This window comes from Myxocyprinus asiaticus, chromosome 25, assembly GCF_019703515.2.
Source record: "Myxocyprinus asiaticus isolate MX2 ecotype Aquarium Trade chromosome 25, UBuf_Myxa_2, whole genome shotgun sequence".
NCBI lineage: Eukaryota > Metazoa > Chordata > Actinopteri > Cypriniformes > Catostomidae > Myxocyprinus > Myxocyprinus asiaticus.
Genome location: NC_059368.1, coordinates 4,575,001 through 4,593,467, shown reverse-complemented (window position 1 = coordinate 4,593,467; position 18,467 = coordinate 4,575,001). Strand labels below are relative to the sequence as shown.

The 18,467-nt window shown below is 37.5% G+C and overlaps 1 protein-coding gene across 2 annotated transcripts; it reads left to right on the top strand.

The window, feature by feature from the left end:
- The first annotated feature begins 1,398 nt into the window (after positions 1-1,398).
- LOC127415748 (XK-related protein 5-like) lies at positions 1,399-17,275 on the top strand. 2 transcript variants are annotated; one of them, XM_051654625.1, is made up of 7 exons: positions 1,399-1,563; positions 3,319-3,502; positions 3,929-4,113; positions 5,745-5,957; positions 9,012-9,181; positions 9,847-9,958; positions 11,549-17,275. In XM_051654625.1, exons 1-7 carry the CDS (start codon positions 1,458-1,460, stop codon positions 12,487-12,489), a joined length of 1,911 nt encoding a protein of 636 aa, XP_051510585.1. In that variant the 5' UTR covers positions 1,399-1,457; the 3' UTR covers positions 12,490-17,275. The 2 variants fall into 2 exon arrangements, with proteins under 2 accessions (XP_051510585.1, XP_051510586.1); XM_051654626.1 differs by having other exon boundaries at positions 1,423-1,659; positions 11,549-17,274.
- Positions 17,276-18,467: the final 1,192 nt, after the last annotated feature.

Below are 18,467 nucleotides of genomic sequence, written 5' to 3'. Positions count from 1 at the left end.
TTATCTTGTTTTAGAAACAACACTGCATAAGATATTTAGGTTTTTCAGAGAATGTATTTTTAACATGTGTATTTTGTCTTACTGTACTGGCAGAGTTTTTATAGTCAAAATAAGTGAAAAAATCTACCAGTGCTGAAGAAGTAATTTAGAATATGTTACTGACCTTGAGTAATCTAACAGAATACGTTACAAATGACATTTTACAGCATGTATTCTGTAATCTGTAGTGGAATACATTTCAAAAGTAACTCTCCCAACCCTGTGCATTAGGTATCATGAACTAACAATGAACAATATTTTACAGCATTTATTAATCTTAGTTAATGTTAGTTCATAATACATTAACTAATGTTAACATGTACAACTTTTGAATTAAAAACATTTAGTAGTAGGCTATATGTTAAAATTAACATTAACCAAGATTAATAAATGCTGTAAAATTATTGTTCATTGTTAATTTGTGTCAGCTAATGTAGTTAATGTAGTTACCTTATTGTAAAGTGTTACCAAAACGTCCAGCTCATATCACTTACAGTTTTGGTGTTGTCCCTCAGTACAGAATGATCCTGTCTCTGTTTGTAAACATCCGGATCAGTTACACACACACACTCTCACACTCACTCACTCACACACTCACACTCACTCACACACACACACACACACACACACACACACACACACACACACACACACACACACACACACTCTCTCTCTCACACTCACTCACTCACACTCACTCACACTCACACACACACACACTCTCACACTCACTCTCACACTCACTCACACACTCACTCACACACACACACACACACACACACACACACACACACACACACACACACACACACTCACACTCGCACACACACTCACTCACACACACACACACACACACACACATATGTTGGTGCAGCTATCATTATGAGGACTCTTCGTAGACATAATGATTTTTATACTGTACAAACTATAGATTCTATCCTCTAAACCTAACCCTCACAAAAAACTTTCTGCATTTTCACATTTTTAATAAAACATAGTTTAGTATGTTTTTTAAGGGATTTGAATTATGGGGACACTATAGCATTTACAGCAAAATACCCTTGTAATTACCAGTTTGTAACTGCGCGCGCACACACACACACACACACACACACACACTCACACACACACTCTCACACACACACACACACACACACGAGAGAGAGAGAGAGAGAGAGAGAGAGAGAGAGAGAGACTGCACATGTACAGTTATAGAAATAAGATATAATAAAAAATATATATTTATTGTATAGAAATAGAATGAACCATTATTTTGCTATCGCGTGCGTACTACTGTCTCTTTAAAAGTCAAAAGCATGACGTCAGATATTTTGAAAGGAGGACAGAGAACCCGGATCCGTCACTGACAACAACAAACACAAAGATGTCCCGGGGAATCGCGCGTCCCGGTCGGTGAGATGCCGGTAACGGCGCAGAGAGGATGCGGCGGCGGGGCCGCGTGCTGCTGGCGCGTGCTGCTGCTCGCTGCCTCCGCGCTCGTGATGCTGGTGGAGAGAGCGGCGCGTGAGTGACCTTACAATGCATCACCATCCAGATGTATACTAAACAGTATATACACGACATACTGCCCTTACAAGAAAGTACCAAGGTGGTATCATGGTAAAGTGATGGAATCACTAATGAATGATTATCATATTCACATCCAATGGTATTTAAATTGAACTATAAGGTACTTCAAAAATATCAAGGTAGTGTCCAAAAAACATGGTATTATGGTACCATGTCCACAAAAACAATGTTAATGCCATCATACTTTTTCCAAGGAGTGACATGCATTACAATGAAGCACATTTGATTATAATGGGAGAATTATTGTTGTCTATTGTGTCAATTACTAAAAAGTACTGTGGTTGTACCATGGTATAATGATGGTGTCAGATGGTAGTATATTGGTAGTTTTATACACTGTTAACTAGTCTGTACCCTGATAGCACATGTACATCACCCAGACGTCTATTTGATGTGTGTGTTTACATCTGGAAGACGTGTTTTTTACGTTGTTGTTTGCTCATCTGCAATACGTCTATTAGACGTTTGTCAATAAGTATGTCTCAGGTGTCAATAAGACATTCAACAGATGTCTTTGAGATGTTTATGATATAGAATGGTTGTAAATCTGATCTTTTTAAGACGTTTTTTTTAAAAATTAGATTTTGATGCTTTCCAGAAGAAAAGATCTAAAACAGACATCTTGGAGATGTATGCAGTGGCAGATTTAGGCATGGGCGACATGGGCAGTTGCCCTGGGCAGCATCTTGCGGGGGGTGGGTGGGGGGTGGGGGTGCACAAGGCACCCACAAAGAGTTGGGTTCTAGAGGCTTTTTTGTTCCTCATGAGAAATGAGGCATATATTCCAGGTTTCAGAAAGTTTGGACTTTTGGGGTGGAAATGGCATTACTTTGAAAATTGACAAATTGGGGCGTGGCCTGTAGCACCACCTATAGGCTCACGTGGGCCATTTTTGGTGTGTTAGTTACTCGTGGCCTGTAGTATCAATGTGCCAAATTTCAAAACTTTTTACCAAGGAGATCTTGAGTTATTGGGCAATTTAGAGCTACAGGAATAAGAATAAGAATAAGAATACTAACAAAAACAATAGGTTTCCTCCTACCGGAGGAATCCTAATTAGAGTGTAACCTGGATTTGCTATGATAAAATCTCATCCCATTTGTCTGCTCTGATAAATGTCACATTTTAATGAGATAATCTCATAAAATACCTTGCAACTGTGAACATTTTTTTTAATCCATGTACAAAAATGGAAATATAATGTACAGTACGCCTGTCATTATCGCAATATAAAGCTAGACAGGGTGATCCGCACCCCACAAAGTGCTTATGACACGACTACTTACCAAATAAATAAAATAAATGAACATGAAATATTGATTTGAAATTATTTGTTAGAAGAAAGAGAGAGGAAAGTGGTATGAGTGATACTGGTTGCATGGGACAACAGTCAATTATACAGCTTAATGGTCATTAGAAAAAATGCTGCAACTGACCACTTAGAATCAAGTATTCTAGAAAGTTGTGTAATGAATATGCAGTATTTATTTTATTTAAATACTCTATATGTATTTATTTGAAGTATTTTGGAATATTTAGTCTGTCAAATTGTTAATTGGTGCTTATTTGACCGCAGAATGATGCGATAAACCAATCAGAATCAAGTATTCCAGAGACCCATGTAATAATAGTTAATGCTAAATTATTTTCTGTTTGTATTTGTGTATTTTCTCTCTGCCTTTTCATCAGTGCTGTATTGTGTTGGGTTCTACCTATGGGAGAATGAGCTGTGGTTGGCTGGACTGACCTTTGCCCTCTTGTTGCCGGGGTCATTGGTGCAGGTGTTGAGTTTCAGGTGGTACAGGGCAGACGGAGACAAACACATATGCCACAATTTCATCGTACACACACTTCACCTGGGCATCTTCAAACGGTGTGTGTTTTCATTTATGCATTAAACAATGTTATCCAAATTTATTTAGGGGCTGCTCAGACCAAACTCATTTTTGCACTAAAAATGCTAGACTCACAATGAATAGAACAGACCGCAAGTGCCTTGAGATGTGTTTTTTAAAGTTGAAGTTGTTTTTAACTTGACATGGCATTAAAAAAAAATACAGCGCTCCTGTACGTGGCGCAACAGTCAAAAACATCTGTCTAGTACATTTTTACATACATAGATAAACAATTGAAAATCAGTGCAAGACGAACGCAACAACGTATTCGGTGTGAACGGCCCCTTACAGTCCATCCAAACTATACTGTAAATTTTTTTTTAGTACGGTATATACACTCCCTGAGAATTTGTACACCTGTATGAGAGTCTAAATTGAATACAAGAATTTGTGTTTTGTTTCAGGTTGTGGGACTGCAGTGTGTGTGAGTGGACAGCTCAGGGCTCGTCGCAGTCGCATGCGCAGGAGGTGATGCAGCATGCGGATGCGTCTGCTCTGCGTCTTTTGGAGGTCTTATTGATGACAATACCACAGACGTTTCTGCAGACATATGCGCTCACCGTTACCGGCTACGGCCTCTCCTCACCCGGTCAGTCCTGACGACATGAGCTTTACAATTACAGAATCGGAAATAACAGAAAACAGAATTAAAGGGAGAGTTCACCCAATAATGGTCCCAATCCGTCATGTTGTTACGTGGAACACAAAAGGTGATATTACACTGAAAGACAGCCTCAGTCATCATAAACTTGCATTGCAGGGGGAAAATAAAGATGCAATGCAAGTGAATGGTGACTGAGGCTGTCAATCTGTCTAACATCTCCTTTTGTGTTCTATAGAAGATCAAAATTAGGGTGTCTAAATGAAGACAACATGACAACAATAAAGATATTAAACACATACTGCTGTTATAATAATGTTAGATGTACCGCAGTACAAAGCTGCAAAGTTGGCCCGAAAATGTCAATTAAAGGGATAGTTCACCCAAAAAATGAAAATTCTCTCATCATTTACTCATCCTTATGCCATCCCAGATGTGTATGACTTTCTTTCTAATGCAGAACACAAATTAAGATTTTTAGTAGAATATCTCAGCTCTGTAGGTCCATACAATGCAAGTTAATGGTGACCAGAATTTTGAAGCTCAAAAAACACATAAAGGCAGCATAAAAGTAATCCATAACACTTCAGTGGTTTAATCCATGTCTTGTGAAGAGATATGATAGGTGTGTGAGAAACAGATCAATATTTAAGTCCTTTTTTACTATAAATTCTCCTCCCTTCCCTGCACGAATAATGCGAATCGCCAAAATCAAAAGAAGAATGTGAAAGTGAAAGTGAAGATTTACCATAAAAATAAATATTGATCGGTTTCTCACACACACCTATTATATCACTTCACATGACATGGATTAAACCACTGGAGTCTTATGAATGACTTTTATGCTGCCTTTTTGGAGCATTAAAGTTCTTGCTACCATTCACTTGCATTGTGAGGACCTACAGAGCTGAAATATTCTTCTTAAAATCTTCATTTGTGCTCTGAAGAAGAAAGAAAGTCATACACATCTGGGATGGCATGAGGGTGCATAAAGGATGTGAGCATTTTCATTTTTGGGTGAACTATCCCTTTAAACTGAGCAACAGTAAAACTGTGGAGTAGAGGAAAAAAACATTTTCTTCAGTGGTTCTTACCCATGCAAATACTGTGGGTGGTAAGCTTTTTGAAGCTACATATGTGGTCGCTAGGGTGTTCTGCATGGCTGCTAGGGCATTGTAAGGTGGTTGCTTCAGTAGGTGGTTACATACTGAGCCAAATCAAAAGAGCCCACCCCAAGTCTCTATGATATTTTGGTCTCGAGATATGGCTTGGGTCCCTTCTTCAATGTAAATTGATTAGATTTTTACATGCATTTTATCACCCACTAGGCAAAAATATAATTTGTCTAATTGCTTAGAAAATGAATAGCAGCATACGTCTCTTCTGTGAACAGTGCGGGATGAGTTACACGCTGAAGTTTGGATTAAGGGGTTTGTTCAGTACTAAAAGAGAGTTATAGAGAGGCTTGCCTCAAAAAACAAAACAAAAAAAAGGTTTACTAACAGGGAGGAGGAGGATGAGTCAACAGAACATTTATAATGCTGGTAAGTGCAGATGTGAGAGATGATTGATTATCAGCTCTTCATTTGTGTATATTTGTCTGTTTGTGTGTGTTGCAGTTGCTCTGTGTGGTGGTGTGTGTTTGCTCTCGCTGTCCTGGGCGTTGGTGCTCTACAGCCGGGCGTGTTGTCTCATTCGTCCAGGCCATTTGCAGATGCCACCAGCGGCTCTGCTGTGCCAGCTACTGTGGAGAACAAGCATGTTAGCTGCCCGCTTTACCAGCCTCACCTTGTTCACCCGCACCTTCGGCTGTTGGGTCATCGGGGTCATGGGTGAGTCTGGATCAAATCAAATCCAGGAGACAAAAGAACTGATTTGGTCTTTGTTCTGCAAGCAGCACTGGTAAAACAGTTTTGTTTGTAAATGACCAATTACATATTTGGGTGAATCTCACAAAAACATGTCCAGATTATATTTCACCCCAAAAGCAAAAAAAAAAAGAGAGATAGTGATTTGCAAGAAAATGTGCTATTAGGTCCATTATGTTTTTTTTTGTGTTTTGTTTTTTTGTTGCATTGTGACATTTTTTTCATAACAATTAAACACGTGTTCCTTCCAAATTCTCATTATCGTAATGCGTCTAGGTTTTTTTGTTTGTTTTTGTAATTCCCTTATTCCTGATGATGATACTCATTATATTCTCATCACTGTAATACAGAATAATTTTACTGTATTATACAGTTAAAAAGTAATGTAATATAAAAAAACTGTAATATACAATTATCTTTTTAAAATTAAAATCAGCATTTATTTAAGGAAGAACAAATACTGCCATGATAAACACTTTTCAATTTAAACAATATATCATTCATTTTTCACATTACAGAAATGAAAGTGAGATTTCACAACATTTAAGCACAATTTCCCTCTGAATTTTCATTACTGTAATGCAGGTGACAGGAGGTTACAGTGAGACATTACAATGGAAGTGAATGGGGCCAATTTTTGGAGAGTTTACAGGCAGAAATGTGATGCTTATAGAAGTATTTGCATTCATTCTTCTGTTAAAACTCATGTATTATTTGAACTGTAAAGTTGTTTAAATTGTCATTTTTACAGATGTTTTAGGGTTTGTTGACATTACATCGTCATGGCAACGAAGTTGTGAAATTGGCTAACTTTACACTGAAAAGGTTAGTAAGTGATTTGATCACACTAAAATCATGTTAAAACACATATTGTTTATGTCTTATGGCTATACTTTTAAAACAGTGAGTATTTTAACATTCACAAATTGGCCCCCATTCGCTTCCATTGTAAGTGCCTCACTGGAACCCAGATGTTTTCTTTTTTTAAAGAATAGGAGGGGCAAGTCAAAATAAATTTTTGAGGTAATCAATATTATGCCACAAATGCTCTCGATTGAGCTTAAAGCGATAGTTCACCCAAAAATGAGAATTCTCTCATTATTTACTCACCCTCATGATATCCCAGGTGTGTATGACTTTCTTCCTTCAGCAGAACACATTTGAAGAAAAATAGAAAAATAGAAAAATATCTTAGCTCAGTAGTTCCTTAAAATGCAAGTGAATGGAGATTTCTCTTTTGAAGCTCCAAAAATCACACACAGTCAGCATAAACGTCATCCATATGACTCCAACGGTTAAATTAATGTCTTCTAAAGTGACATGATCACTTTTGGTGCGAAAAAATATCAATACATAAGTACTTTTTAACTATTAACCATCACTTCCGTTAGGCTTTACGAGAGGGTGGAGTCCAAGTGGTCTCTCATGTGACGTATTCAAGTTGCCGTAATCTCACGTTCTCCATTCGGTTGAGACATCCAGGATAATCACACAAATGCATCATTGTGAGTAAAGAAACAGATAAATACAAATCTACACCAAAACCAACCAAGCTTCTGTACAGCGTTCCTCCTTCTCACTTGTAAACAGCGCTGCTCTTCCAGCTGTGACGCACGTGCGTCAGTTCTCGCAAACTTCAAATGCCAATGTGATTACATCACACACGCATACCGCTGCTGACCGGAAGCATGATTTAGAGTTTAAAAAAAGTTCTTATATATTTATCTTTTTTGCACCAAAAGTGATTGTGTCGCTTTAGAAGACATTCATTTAACCGCTGGAGTCATATCGATAAAGTTTATGCTGACTGTCTGTGATTTTTGGAGCTTCAAATGAGAAATCTCCATTCACTTGCATTTTAAGGACCAACTGAGCTGAGATATTTTTCTATTTTTCTTCAAATGTGTTCTGGTGAAGAAGAAAGTCATACACACCTGGGATATCATGAGGATGAGTAAATAATGAGAGAATTTTCATTTTTGGGTGTACTATCCATTTAACTTGTATTGAACCCGGAATATTCCTTTAAAGGCAGTAAAACAAATTCTACCATTATAAGCATGTTTCAGTTTAAATGATATTTCATTATTTTTTTGCATTACAAAAATTAAAATTAGATTTTTTTTTATTTTTATGATAATGCAAATTTATTTGGAGGGGAGGGTTTGCTTAATGTTTGCAAAAATAGGCTTCATTTTCTTCAAGCAACATTTAATTTCTTATTTCTTCCTCTTAGTTTTGGGGTGTAATATGACCCGGATGTTGAAATATATTCTTGACAGGCTTCATGATATTCTCCCATTTAAGTTTCTTGAATTTAAGTGAAAGTAAATGGAGTCAAGACAGAGCAGCATGGTTTAATTGTGTGATTCTAGAGTAACAGTTGTGTTGAGTTAATTAATGTAGAGGCTTATCTGTTTTATTTTATTGATAAATACAATCTACAATGTTCAACACCTTTCAATATTGACTCTAGAATGTGACAGATGCTTTTTTTTTTTTTTTTTTTTTTTTCCCAATTTTGGAATGCCCAATTCCCACTACTTACTAGGTCCTCGTGGTGGCACCTCAATCCGGGTGGCGGAGGACAAGTCTCAGTTGCTTCCGCCTCTGAGACCATCAGTCCACGCATCTTATCATGTGGCTCGCTGTGCATGACACCGCGGAGACTCACAGCATGTGGAGGCTCATGCTACTCTCCGTGATCCACACACAACTTAACACGCACCCCATTGAGAGCGAGAACCACTAATCGCAACCACGAGGAGGTTACCCCATGTGACTCTAATCTCCCTAGTAACTGTGCCAATTTGGTTGCTTAGGAGACCTGGCTGGAGTCACTCAGCACACCCTGGATTCGAACTCACGACTCCAGGGGTGGCAGTCAGTGTCAATACTCGCTGAGCTACCCAGACCCGAATGTGACAGATGCTTGAATATTTGCAGATCTTATTCACATTCATTTCTTTATCTCACGGAGTCACGGCCTCTCTGTTTCCCTCGTCCTCCCTTGTACAGCATCTCATTGGTTGATTGCAGCACTCTGGTTGGTCTCCCAGCAGACTGACATATATGTGGGCCAGTGGTCGTGGCGTGTGTTTAACTTCGTTCTGGGAGGCGTGCACGTGTTCCTGTTTCTCAATGTGAAGGACGGCCCCTCTCGATTCCGGATGGCAGGATTCTACACGGTACACACACACACACAAACACGTTTTTTAACCATTCTGCTCATGTCATTTAAAAAAACATAGGAGATTTAATAGACAATATACTGTAACAATTTGTTGCCAAAAAATCTGAATATGAATCCTACTGTAAAAAAACAAAAAACAACTTGAAGGTATAGTTCACCTAAAGCTTCTGTCATCATTTACTCGCACTCATGTAATTCGATTTTATAACCTGTTTGATTTTCTTTCTTCTGTGGAACACAAAAAAGAGAAGTTTAGCAGAAGTTGTTCTTTGCCAATGAAAGCAAATGGAGACTGGGGACTGAAATTCCCCTGCCATGGCTCTGAAATCTCATTTACACTTGCAAACATTCACCTTTCACGTCATGATGTTTGACATCATTGGTTCTCTAGTGTCTCTTGACTGATGCGCTAGGTTTGAATGCTCAATTATGAGAGAGATTTAAGAGCTGATGCAGGAGGAAGACTTCAATTTTGCTCTGTTCTTATCGTATACCTTCATAATGTAGCGCACATGTCGTATGGAGTACATTTATGATCGTTAGATGCTGCTAAATATCTCAGGTTTGAACGACATGAAGTTGAGCTAACGATAACAGAATTTCCATTCTTGGGTTAACTATCACATGAGTTATCATGAGTGATATTTCTCTGTTATATAGGTGATGTTTTTGGAAAATGCTACACTGCTATTGGCTGCTTCTGGCCTCCTGACTGATGCATCGTGGGATAGCCTGACTGTCCCCACTGTTGTTCTGTGTAGCTTTCTACTCGGTAAGTGTTTGTGAGAGAGAGAGAGAGAAAGAAGTTTTATTTTGTATTAATCAACATTTGTAGTCCAGCTGTGAAGAATTTTAAAAATGTTGTTGTAAAAATGTATTTTAAAATGATTTAGTTAATCTACTGACAAAGCCTGTACAAAAGCCAAAGCATCTGGAGCATAGCTGCGTAGAATGAAATTAGTGTAACAATAAATAACATAAATAACAACACATTATGAAATATATCAGACAGAGTAAACAAGTAGTATTAAAACAATAATAGTGCAAGATAAAATACAAATAATGTCAAATTAAATGATATTAAATAAAAGTGTAGAGCAAACTAAGAAAGTAGTAATTAGTGAATTTAAGCTGCACTACTGAACTTTGGGACCTCTAGCGACATCTGTGGTGGAAACCTTAAATTGCAGGCAACTTGCGGAGGAACACTTTACGTGAGTTGTGATTCGCCACTGCTCTTCTAGTGGATTAATCTCATGGTGTGAGGTTACCTGGACATTGCCTGTGATCATCACTCCAGAGATATCCACCAGCAGTCATGACATGCTATTTTCATATTGATATTATTTTATTCGTTTAAACAACCAAGATACTTGCTTTGAAGAAGAGAAACAGCAATCTTAATTACATATTTTAATAGGATTGTTCAAGTTTTTTATCCACTTCACATTATGTTTGTATTGTACCACACATATCAATTTAAGTGTATAATCTCGTGATATGGCTGATTGGAGTTCAACTGAGGACACTTTATTTTTATATTACAAACTCTACAGTTTCATTGGACAATGCAGTTGAATCGTAATACTACAGTAGTAGGTCTGTGTACTGTAAACAATAAGACTGTAATATTAAAATACAAAACAAGGATTCAATAATGATGGGGATGAAATATACTTTATTAAACATGAAAATAATATGAAGCAATATGCAATATAACAATTACAATAATAAACCATTTCTTTAATCGTTTCTCTGGAAGTAAAGTTAAGTAATAAAGATATGTTTACATGTTAAACAAATTACCGTACATTACTGTGCTATGAAATCTGTACATTATAAACAACTTGAGATACATTCAATGGGACAGATACAATTTTAATTTGCCTACTCTGTTTTAACACACCACAAAATGACAACAACTTGTACATTTCTGCGACTGCCGACTGGGGTAAGAGAAATAAGAAAACAGCGGCACACTCACACTTATGGAACCTCGAAACTGCAGCAATGTTATAAAATATTCAGAAGTCATGAATATTAGTCAATATGTTACAGTAACTTAAGAGGAAAACATAGCCTATTCAACACATCGCGATCGGTAAACACATGAGTAATGTTCGATTCATTAAAGCGCGACAACCAATATAAGCTTCAAAAACCCTAACAGAAAACATCCAAGCATTATAGCAGTTCAACATCTTCGCCAACAGTTAACAGATAAACATCCATCCAGAGACTGGTGTGCTGAACAGTGACTGACTTAACCGCCACAGCTTCCCCAGCGACACTAATGCGACACAGTCGGACCTTCTTTCTGAGCTTACTGAAATCTCCCTCTCTCTGTCTGTCTCTCTCTCAGGTCTGACCTCGCTGATATTGTACTATCGTTTCCTGCATCCCAAATCCACTGAAATCTCTCAGGGTCTGCGCCAGCAAGCGCAGATCGGCCGTGAGATTCTTCAGCCGCTTGATTCATCCATCTCTCTGGGAGACAAATGTCTTCCACCCGCCCCTCTCCCTGTCTACTTCCCGTCCTCTCACCCTTCTTTGTCTCTTTCTGGAATTCCTGGCTCTCTGCTGGAGCATCCTGGAAGCTGCGGTGTAAAACCGGACGGTGCGTGCCAACACCATCACTGGCTCCTGATCCGTCTTGCCCTGAAAACCGGTGACCTTTCGAAAATCAACAGGGCATACGGAGCGGGGGGTGTGTCCAGAATACTGGTGATGGATCGTAAGGGAGATTTCGGAGAGGACGGGTGTGTGTCCACTTCCGAAAGCAGGGATGATACGTTGGCACCGCTGTCCGACTCCAGAGAGGAGTTTGAGAGCGTGAGTGAAGCCAGGGACGAAGAGGAGGAGGATCAAGACGAGAGTCTAGAAATGGAGAGTCCTTCGGAGTGCAAGAGGAGCTCGCCGGAGGGTAAGTCTGTGTTCGGGGACAGTCCTGAACCGAATTACTGCCCTACCGAATCCAGCTCGACCTTATACTTCAGTGCCGACCCACAATCGCCCAGCAGCTCCAGTAACCCACGGCTGGATCACGAGACGCCCTTCAGTTTCGGTTCTGGTACTGGTCTAGAAACTCTAGACGAGCTGAGTCCCATTTCCACAGATGGTGGGCTGCACAGGGGTCTTGTTAGGGGGCTTCTTAGCCGAGCCGGACCCTGCTACACCTCCACACCCGGACTGAATGGACAAGGGCTTCCAGAGAGTTCTGTAACCCACATCAGAGGCCCCCGCAGGCAGGTCGTTCTCTCACGCAGGGGTCTGGAAGAGGACGCAGGATTTAAACCAAATTAACTTAAGCTTTAATATATAAAATGCAAGCAGATGCAGCTTAAAAACTTGAACCTGGATATTTAAAGCTGAAGTGTGTAATTTCTGTGCCACTAGCACCATCGAACAGAACTGCAAAAATAAACACTATTTTTAGACAGTTTTAGGAATACATCCCAGGTCTGCTGTTGATCAAACAAACAGATAGTCCTGCCCCAAACTCAACGCCATTGGTTAAGTCATTGTTGTGTCGGGCTGGACGGGCCGCTCAAAATAAACAGAGGAATTTTTATAGCGCCACAGAGACACAGGGCCCTATATTAAGAGTGCTATGCTTTAAGTCATATGTGAAAAGTCAGTGGGCATGGCCATTAAGTTTTGGTATTTTAGTGCAAGCATGCGGTAAGTCTAGGCGCAAGTGGGTTTGGTGAAATTGTGCACACAAAGCGCTAATGGGCTGGGTCAAGTGCAATTTAATTCTGAGGTTCTTCTCCGGTTATTGCACCATCTGCATCCTATTATGTAGTCCATTCCCTGACAAGCACCAGTGATATAAACAAAGACAACATATTCATAAAAAATTGGTAGTGTGAATTGACTGTATGCAATTAATTAAAAGGACAGAAATATGCACTTACGTTATTTTGTGCTTTAACTGTGTCCTTGTTGAATGACAAATTGCATATTTCTATGACAGTGACACGGCCCTTTTATACGCACGGAAAAATGTTGTTCAGGATTTGGATCTAGGCTCCGTTAACATTATAGATAATATAAGTATTGTTAATAAAATTGAAGTGTTTGTGTTGAAGTGACACACAAATAATGGCTAGTATTAACAGTGATTGTATCAGCCTTCCAGGTTAGATTGTGGATCGAGGGATTGTTTTTTTTTTCATGCACTTCACTTCTACCAGTCGATTTTGCTTTAAAAAAGAAATACATTTTATAATTAATAAATTAATAAAAATATTTCTAAATTCAAATTACACGTCACACTAAATTAAAATATAATAAAAATAATGAAGTGATCAAAAAATCTTATCTAACGACCTCCCCAATTCCAAACTGTCAGAGAATGCAGAGGCAGGAGCAAAAGTTTAAAAAAACAAAGGATTTATTAATATAACCAAAAGGGGAAAAACAATCATAAACTACCCCGTAGGGGAATAATATAATCCAGGCTGGAGAAGAACTTGACCCAGGACCAATCAGACCAGGCAAGGATGGGGGAATGAACTGGGAACAGGACCGACTTGAGACAAGACCAAACACACACAAGACCGACTTGATGACACCGATCGACTGGAACAAATAAGCACACAAGACTGGAAACAAGACGAACTGGCACTGGACAGTTAACACGAGGAGACTAAAATAGGGAGAGAAATCAAACGGGTTAACAGGGGACAGGTGAGGCAAATGAACAAATAATAAGCAAACAAGGAGGCGGGGTATGACATAGGACAGAGAGACACACGGTGATACAGAACAAAACAAAGCCATGTGCTCTCACAAGACAACAAAACACCCGAATGAGCATGAGCATGAGCACACATCACCAAGACAGTAAGGCAATATACGCCCGTGCCAACCAACAAACAAGACGAGAGAATGCGTAGCAACGGCAAACAAAGAGATGCCACACATTCTCACACTAAACGAAACCTGAGCGTACATCGCGAGACAAACGCCACGCGATACATGCAACAGGCGACAAAAATAAGACAGGACACCTGTGTGGGAGTTCGGCCACACACACACCCGACACCTTAGACCGAAGTGACCGAACCTCAGCACAACATGAAGACAACTCACGACCTGGGCACGCAACGCAACGCGAGCATGACGCAAGGCACACCCATGTTCGTGAGAGCCAGACAAACTATTGACGCAAGTGCATGCTGCCAAGATGACATAAGCGTGATGCACCCACGTCAATAACAGACAGACATGGAGCACGAGTGTCCGGATCCCGAAAACGATCCAGACAGGAAGTCAGGACCCAGACACCGTGCTCCCGACATGAAACAAGACTGACCGAAGAGCGCACGGCAGGGAATACAACCGAAACTTTGCACTCACACAAAGATAGACAATGAAACACAAGACAGACATGGGACGATAATGCCACGGTCCTGTCAGACAAAAACCCAGACTGACAGAGTGACAGGACCATGACACAAACTATTTACCCTCTCCAACTTCTTTCACCAGCTTCTTTCGGAGTTTGGACATGTACTTTATTACCACCTGCTGGTGGAATCTCCAAACTGCTGATGCAGTGACTGAGTTTAGACTTTGTTAGACTTTGAAAACAGACATGGTGCTGAAATATCTTAGCGCAGTGACCTATTTCTCAGGAAAATAGCAAATTGCGCTTTGCGGCATTTTATACTGTAAACATACAATACACCCACAGTTTGCGCACATACACCCACAGATAGTACAAACACGCAATTACACTCTGCTGCTTCAAGGCATTAGAAACAAAAAATAACTCTGATATGGGGAAAAAGTGTGAACTTGTTTTGTTGTTGTTGTTGTTGTTTACATTTCTTTTAGGGATGCCAACTTTTCTCCATGCAAATTTTTGGATTTTGAGCGCTTCAATGCGGGACGTTCTGTCTGACCAGGATAGGGATTGGGGGGGGGGTCCAATATGGGATGTTTCACCATCTGACCAGGGAGGTGCCCCAATTCCAGTCTGAGTCTCCTATTGTCCCTTCTTCAGTTGGTGACTTAACTCTGGATATATTAATTTTGGCCAAATCACGGGAAGTCCTGGCTAATACAGGACAGTTGGCGACCCTAATTTCATTGCACTTTTATCTGTTTTGATTTCTGTGTCTCTCTCACTCTTGCTCTTTGCTTATGTTCGGAATGGAATACTACTGTGCTGCATAATGCACGGTATATACTGAATAAGTAATAATATTTGATCAAATAGTATGTGAAAGAGTACAGCATATGTAGCACTACAGTGACCTCATTACAAGCATGTTTATTTCAATTAATCTCATAAATAAATACACTTATTTTGCTTAATCCAGTTTTATGTAAAAATAAGCATAGAAGTAGATTAAAAATAAAAGCTGACATTACTTAATGGTTCATTCATCATACTGGAAATGGAAGGTCAAGTCGATTACATTGAATTTTTGGTGTTCACTACAGTATTCCACGCCATGTGTTCTGGTTGCATACTGGAGGTAATCTGGTTATTCCATGCATAAAAAATTTAACATTTTGTACATTGTAAATAGGACGTGTAGTATGGAAGTATGCCATTCCGAACATACCCCATAAAAATAAAAATATAAAAAAATCAATTTGCTGTTGGTTGGAGATAAAAGCACAACGTTCCTCTCATATCTGTGTTCTGATAAGCTTATATTCTCTCAGAACTTCACTTTCATGAAGGGCTATGGTCTGGATTATCATTCTTTGGCATATAGTGTCTGATACAGATAGAGATAAATCAGCATTAGAGTATTTGCTTTTATCTGCTTGTACTAGTATATGCCAGGATTCTCTTCCTCTGATTTATTTTAATAACTCCTTTAAAGGATAGGTCAATTTATGTGAATAGCTTCTCACATATTTTTGTTTGTTTGTTTGTTTTTATAAAATGTTTGATTTGCAGATATAGTTAATTAGGCTCTTTAAAGGAATGTTCGGGGTTCAATACAAACCTCAACTGACATAGTTTGTTGCATCGATTACCGCAGAATTGTGTTTATAATAAAGGACTAACAATGGAAAATTACTGCAACCAATTTTTGAGACATGAGACAATATTGTCCTGTTGTAATCAATATTACGCCACAAATGTTGACAGTTGAACTTTTATTGAGCCTGGAATATTCCTTTAATTTGATAAACTAATCCTAACCCTATAAGGAAATATGAAGTGTTATCCAAACTCATTTTAGGCCTTTTAAGGTGTAACAATTGCACCCTAATTTGGAAATGTGAAGCATCCAAAGCTATTTATTTATTTATTTCTAAAGCTGATGCATGGTGCTACTGTAACATGGCTATGGTTTGAGCTCACCTTTTAAAATCCAGTACAGAATTGTTACAAATTACAAATCAAAAAGGTAAAAACCTAAATATTTTGGATAAAATATATTTGCCTTGGATATGTTTCAGGGATATTTCATTGAATATCTGAACAATACTGAACACTGGTGTGGTTTTTCACTGTTTGACGTGCTCACTGTGTTTGTTTTTACATTGTTTTGTCATTAAGGGATTTTGAGAGTGTGTATACTACAGAGTAATATTTATGTACATGCTTGTTTATTAAGATTATTGTGTGCGCAGTAGCTGGGTAATGTGCCCTAACAGGACTCCTTGTCAATATTTGCAATAATTTCAAAGCAAACTCAGCCATCCAGTTATGATGATGAGATGATGTGTATTTTCTGTATCTGGACTGTATACTGTTTATGGTGAATAGCATTTACTTATTTAATTAATTTTACTATGAGCATTTATCAACATCAGTGTAAAATCAAGCCCATTTTTATCTTGTGTAGATAAGTACACCAAGAAAATATAAGTGTCATAAAGATAACTGCAGGAAATTAGAAAATATACCAAATATAAAGTAAACTATGATTAATATACACAAAAGAAAAAAGAAAAATCAGATAAAACATTGTAAAACTAAATTAAACTAATGTACTCATACTTAATAAATACATTTTGTAATTTGTAAAAATTGTATTCTGTATCTGTGAGAATAATCAAATCAGTCTCCTATAAAAACAGTGCATTGTGTAAAAAAATCTATCACAATCTGAGTAAACATTAAAAAGTATAGCTTCAAGATGATGAAAGTGATATCTTATCTTATATTTGTAAAGTTATATCCAATATTACAACTCTGTTGCCATGCAACGAAACCTGTAGTCCCGGTATTATATACAACTTGGCACAGATAAGGTTAGAAAGTGATTTTATCACGCTAAAATAATGTTAACATGAATAATGTTTACATCTCATTGCTATACTTATAAAACGGTGTATATTTTAGCGTTTATATACTGGCCCCCCAGTGCCTAGCAGTAACCGCATTTTTTTTTTTTTTTAAATAACTAGGGGCAAGTCTAAATTATTTTTTGTGGTTATCAGCATTTTGCCACAAATGATGTTGACAAGCTTAAGTAGTATTCAACCCGGAATATTCCTTTAATTATATTCTGGAAATTCTGACGTCACCCATGGGGTCAACAGTGCTGAATGCCATAGTTCCTTTTCTCATCCAAAAAAGAAAAACACGGTCCTAGATAGACTGATCAAGATAGACTTATCAGGCATTTTTAATCACTAGATAATACATTTTTAAAATCAACTTATAGAGTAATTATTATAGAGAGAGAGAGAGAGAGAGAGAGAGAGAGTATAATATAATATAATATAATATGATATAACGTAATGTAATATAATATAATATGATATAATATGATATAATATTATATGATATAATATAATAAATACAATATGATATAACATAACATAATGTAATGTAATGTAATATAATATAATATGATATAATAAATATAGGCTAAAAGCATCTGCCAAATGCATAAATGTAAATGTAAATAATATAATATAATATAATATAATATAATATAATGTAATATGATATAATATAATATAATATGATATAATATAATGTAATATGATATAATATAATGTAATATGATATAATATGATATAATGTAATATAATATAATATGATATAATGTAATATGATATAATATAATATAATATAATATAATATAATATGATATAATGTAATGTAATATAATATAATGTAATATGATATAATATAATGTAATATGATATAATATGATATAATGTAATATAATATAATATGATATAATGTAATGTAATATAATATGATATAATATAATGTAATGTAATGTAATATAATATGATATAATATCATGTAATATAATATGATATAATGTAATGTAATATAATATAAT

Coding starts and splice junctions, on each gene's coding strand:
- LOC127415748 (XM_051654625.1), top strand. CDS start 1,458: ATGCCGGTAACGGCGCAGAGAGGATGCGGCGGCGGGGCCGCGTGCTGC. Junction 3,503..3,928: donor CACCTGGGCATCTTCAAACG/GTGTGTGTTTTC, acceptor GTTTTGTTTCAG/GTTGTGGGACTGCAGTGTGT. Junction 9,959..11,548: donor TCTGTGTAGCTTTCTACTCG/GTAAGTGTTTGT, acceptor TCTCTCTCTCAG/GTCTGACCTCGCTGATATTG.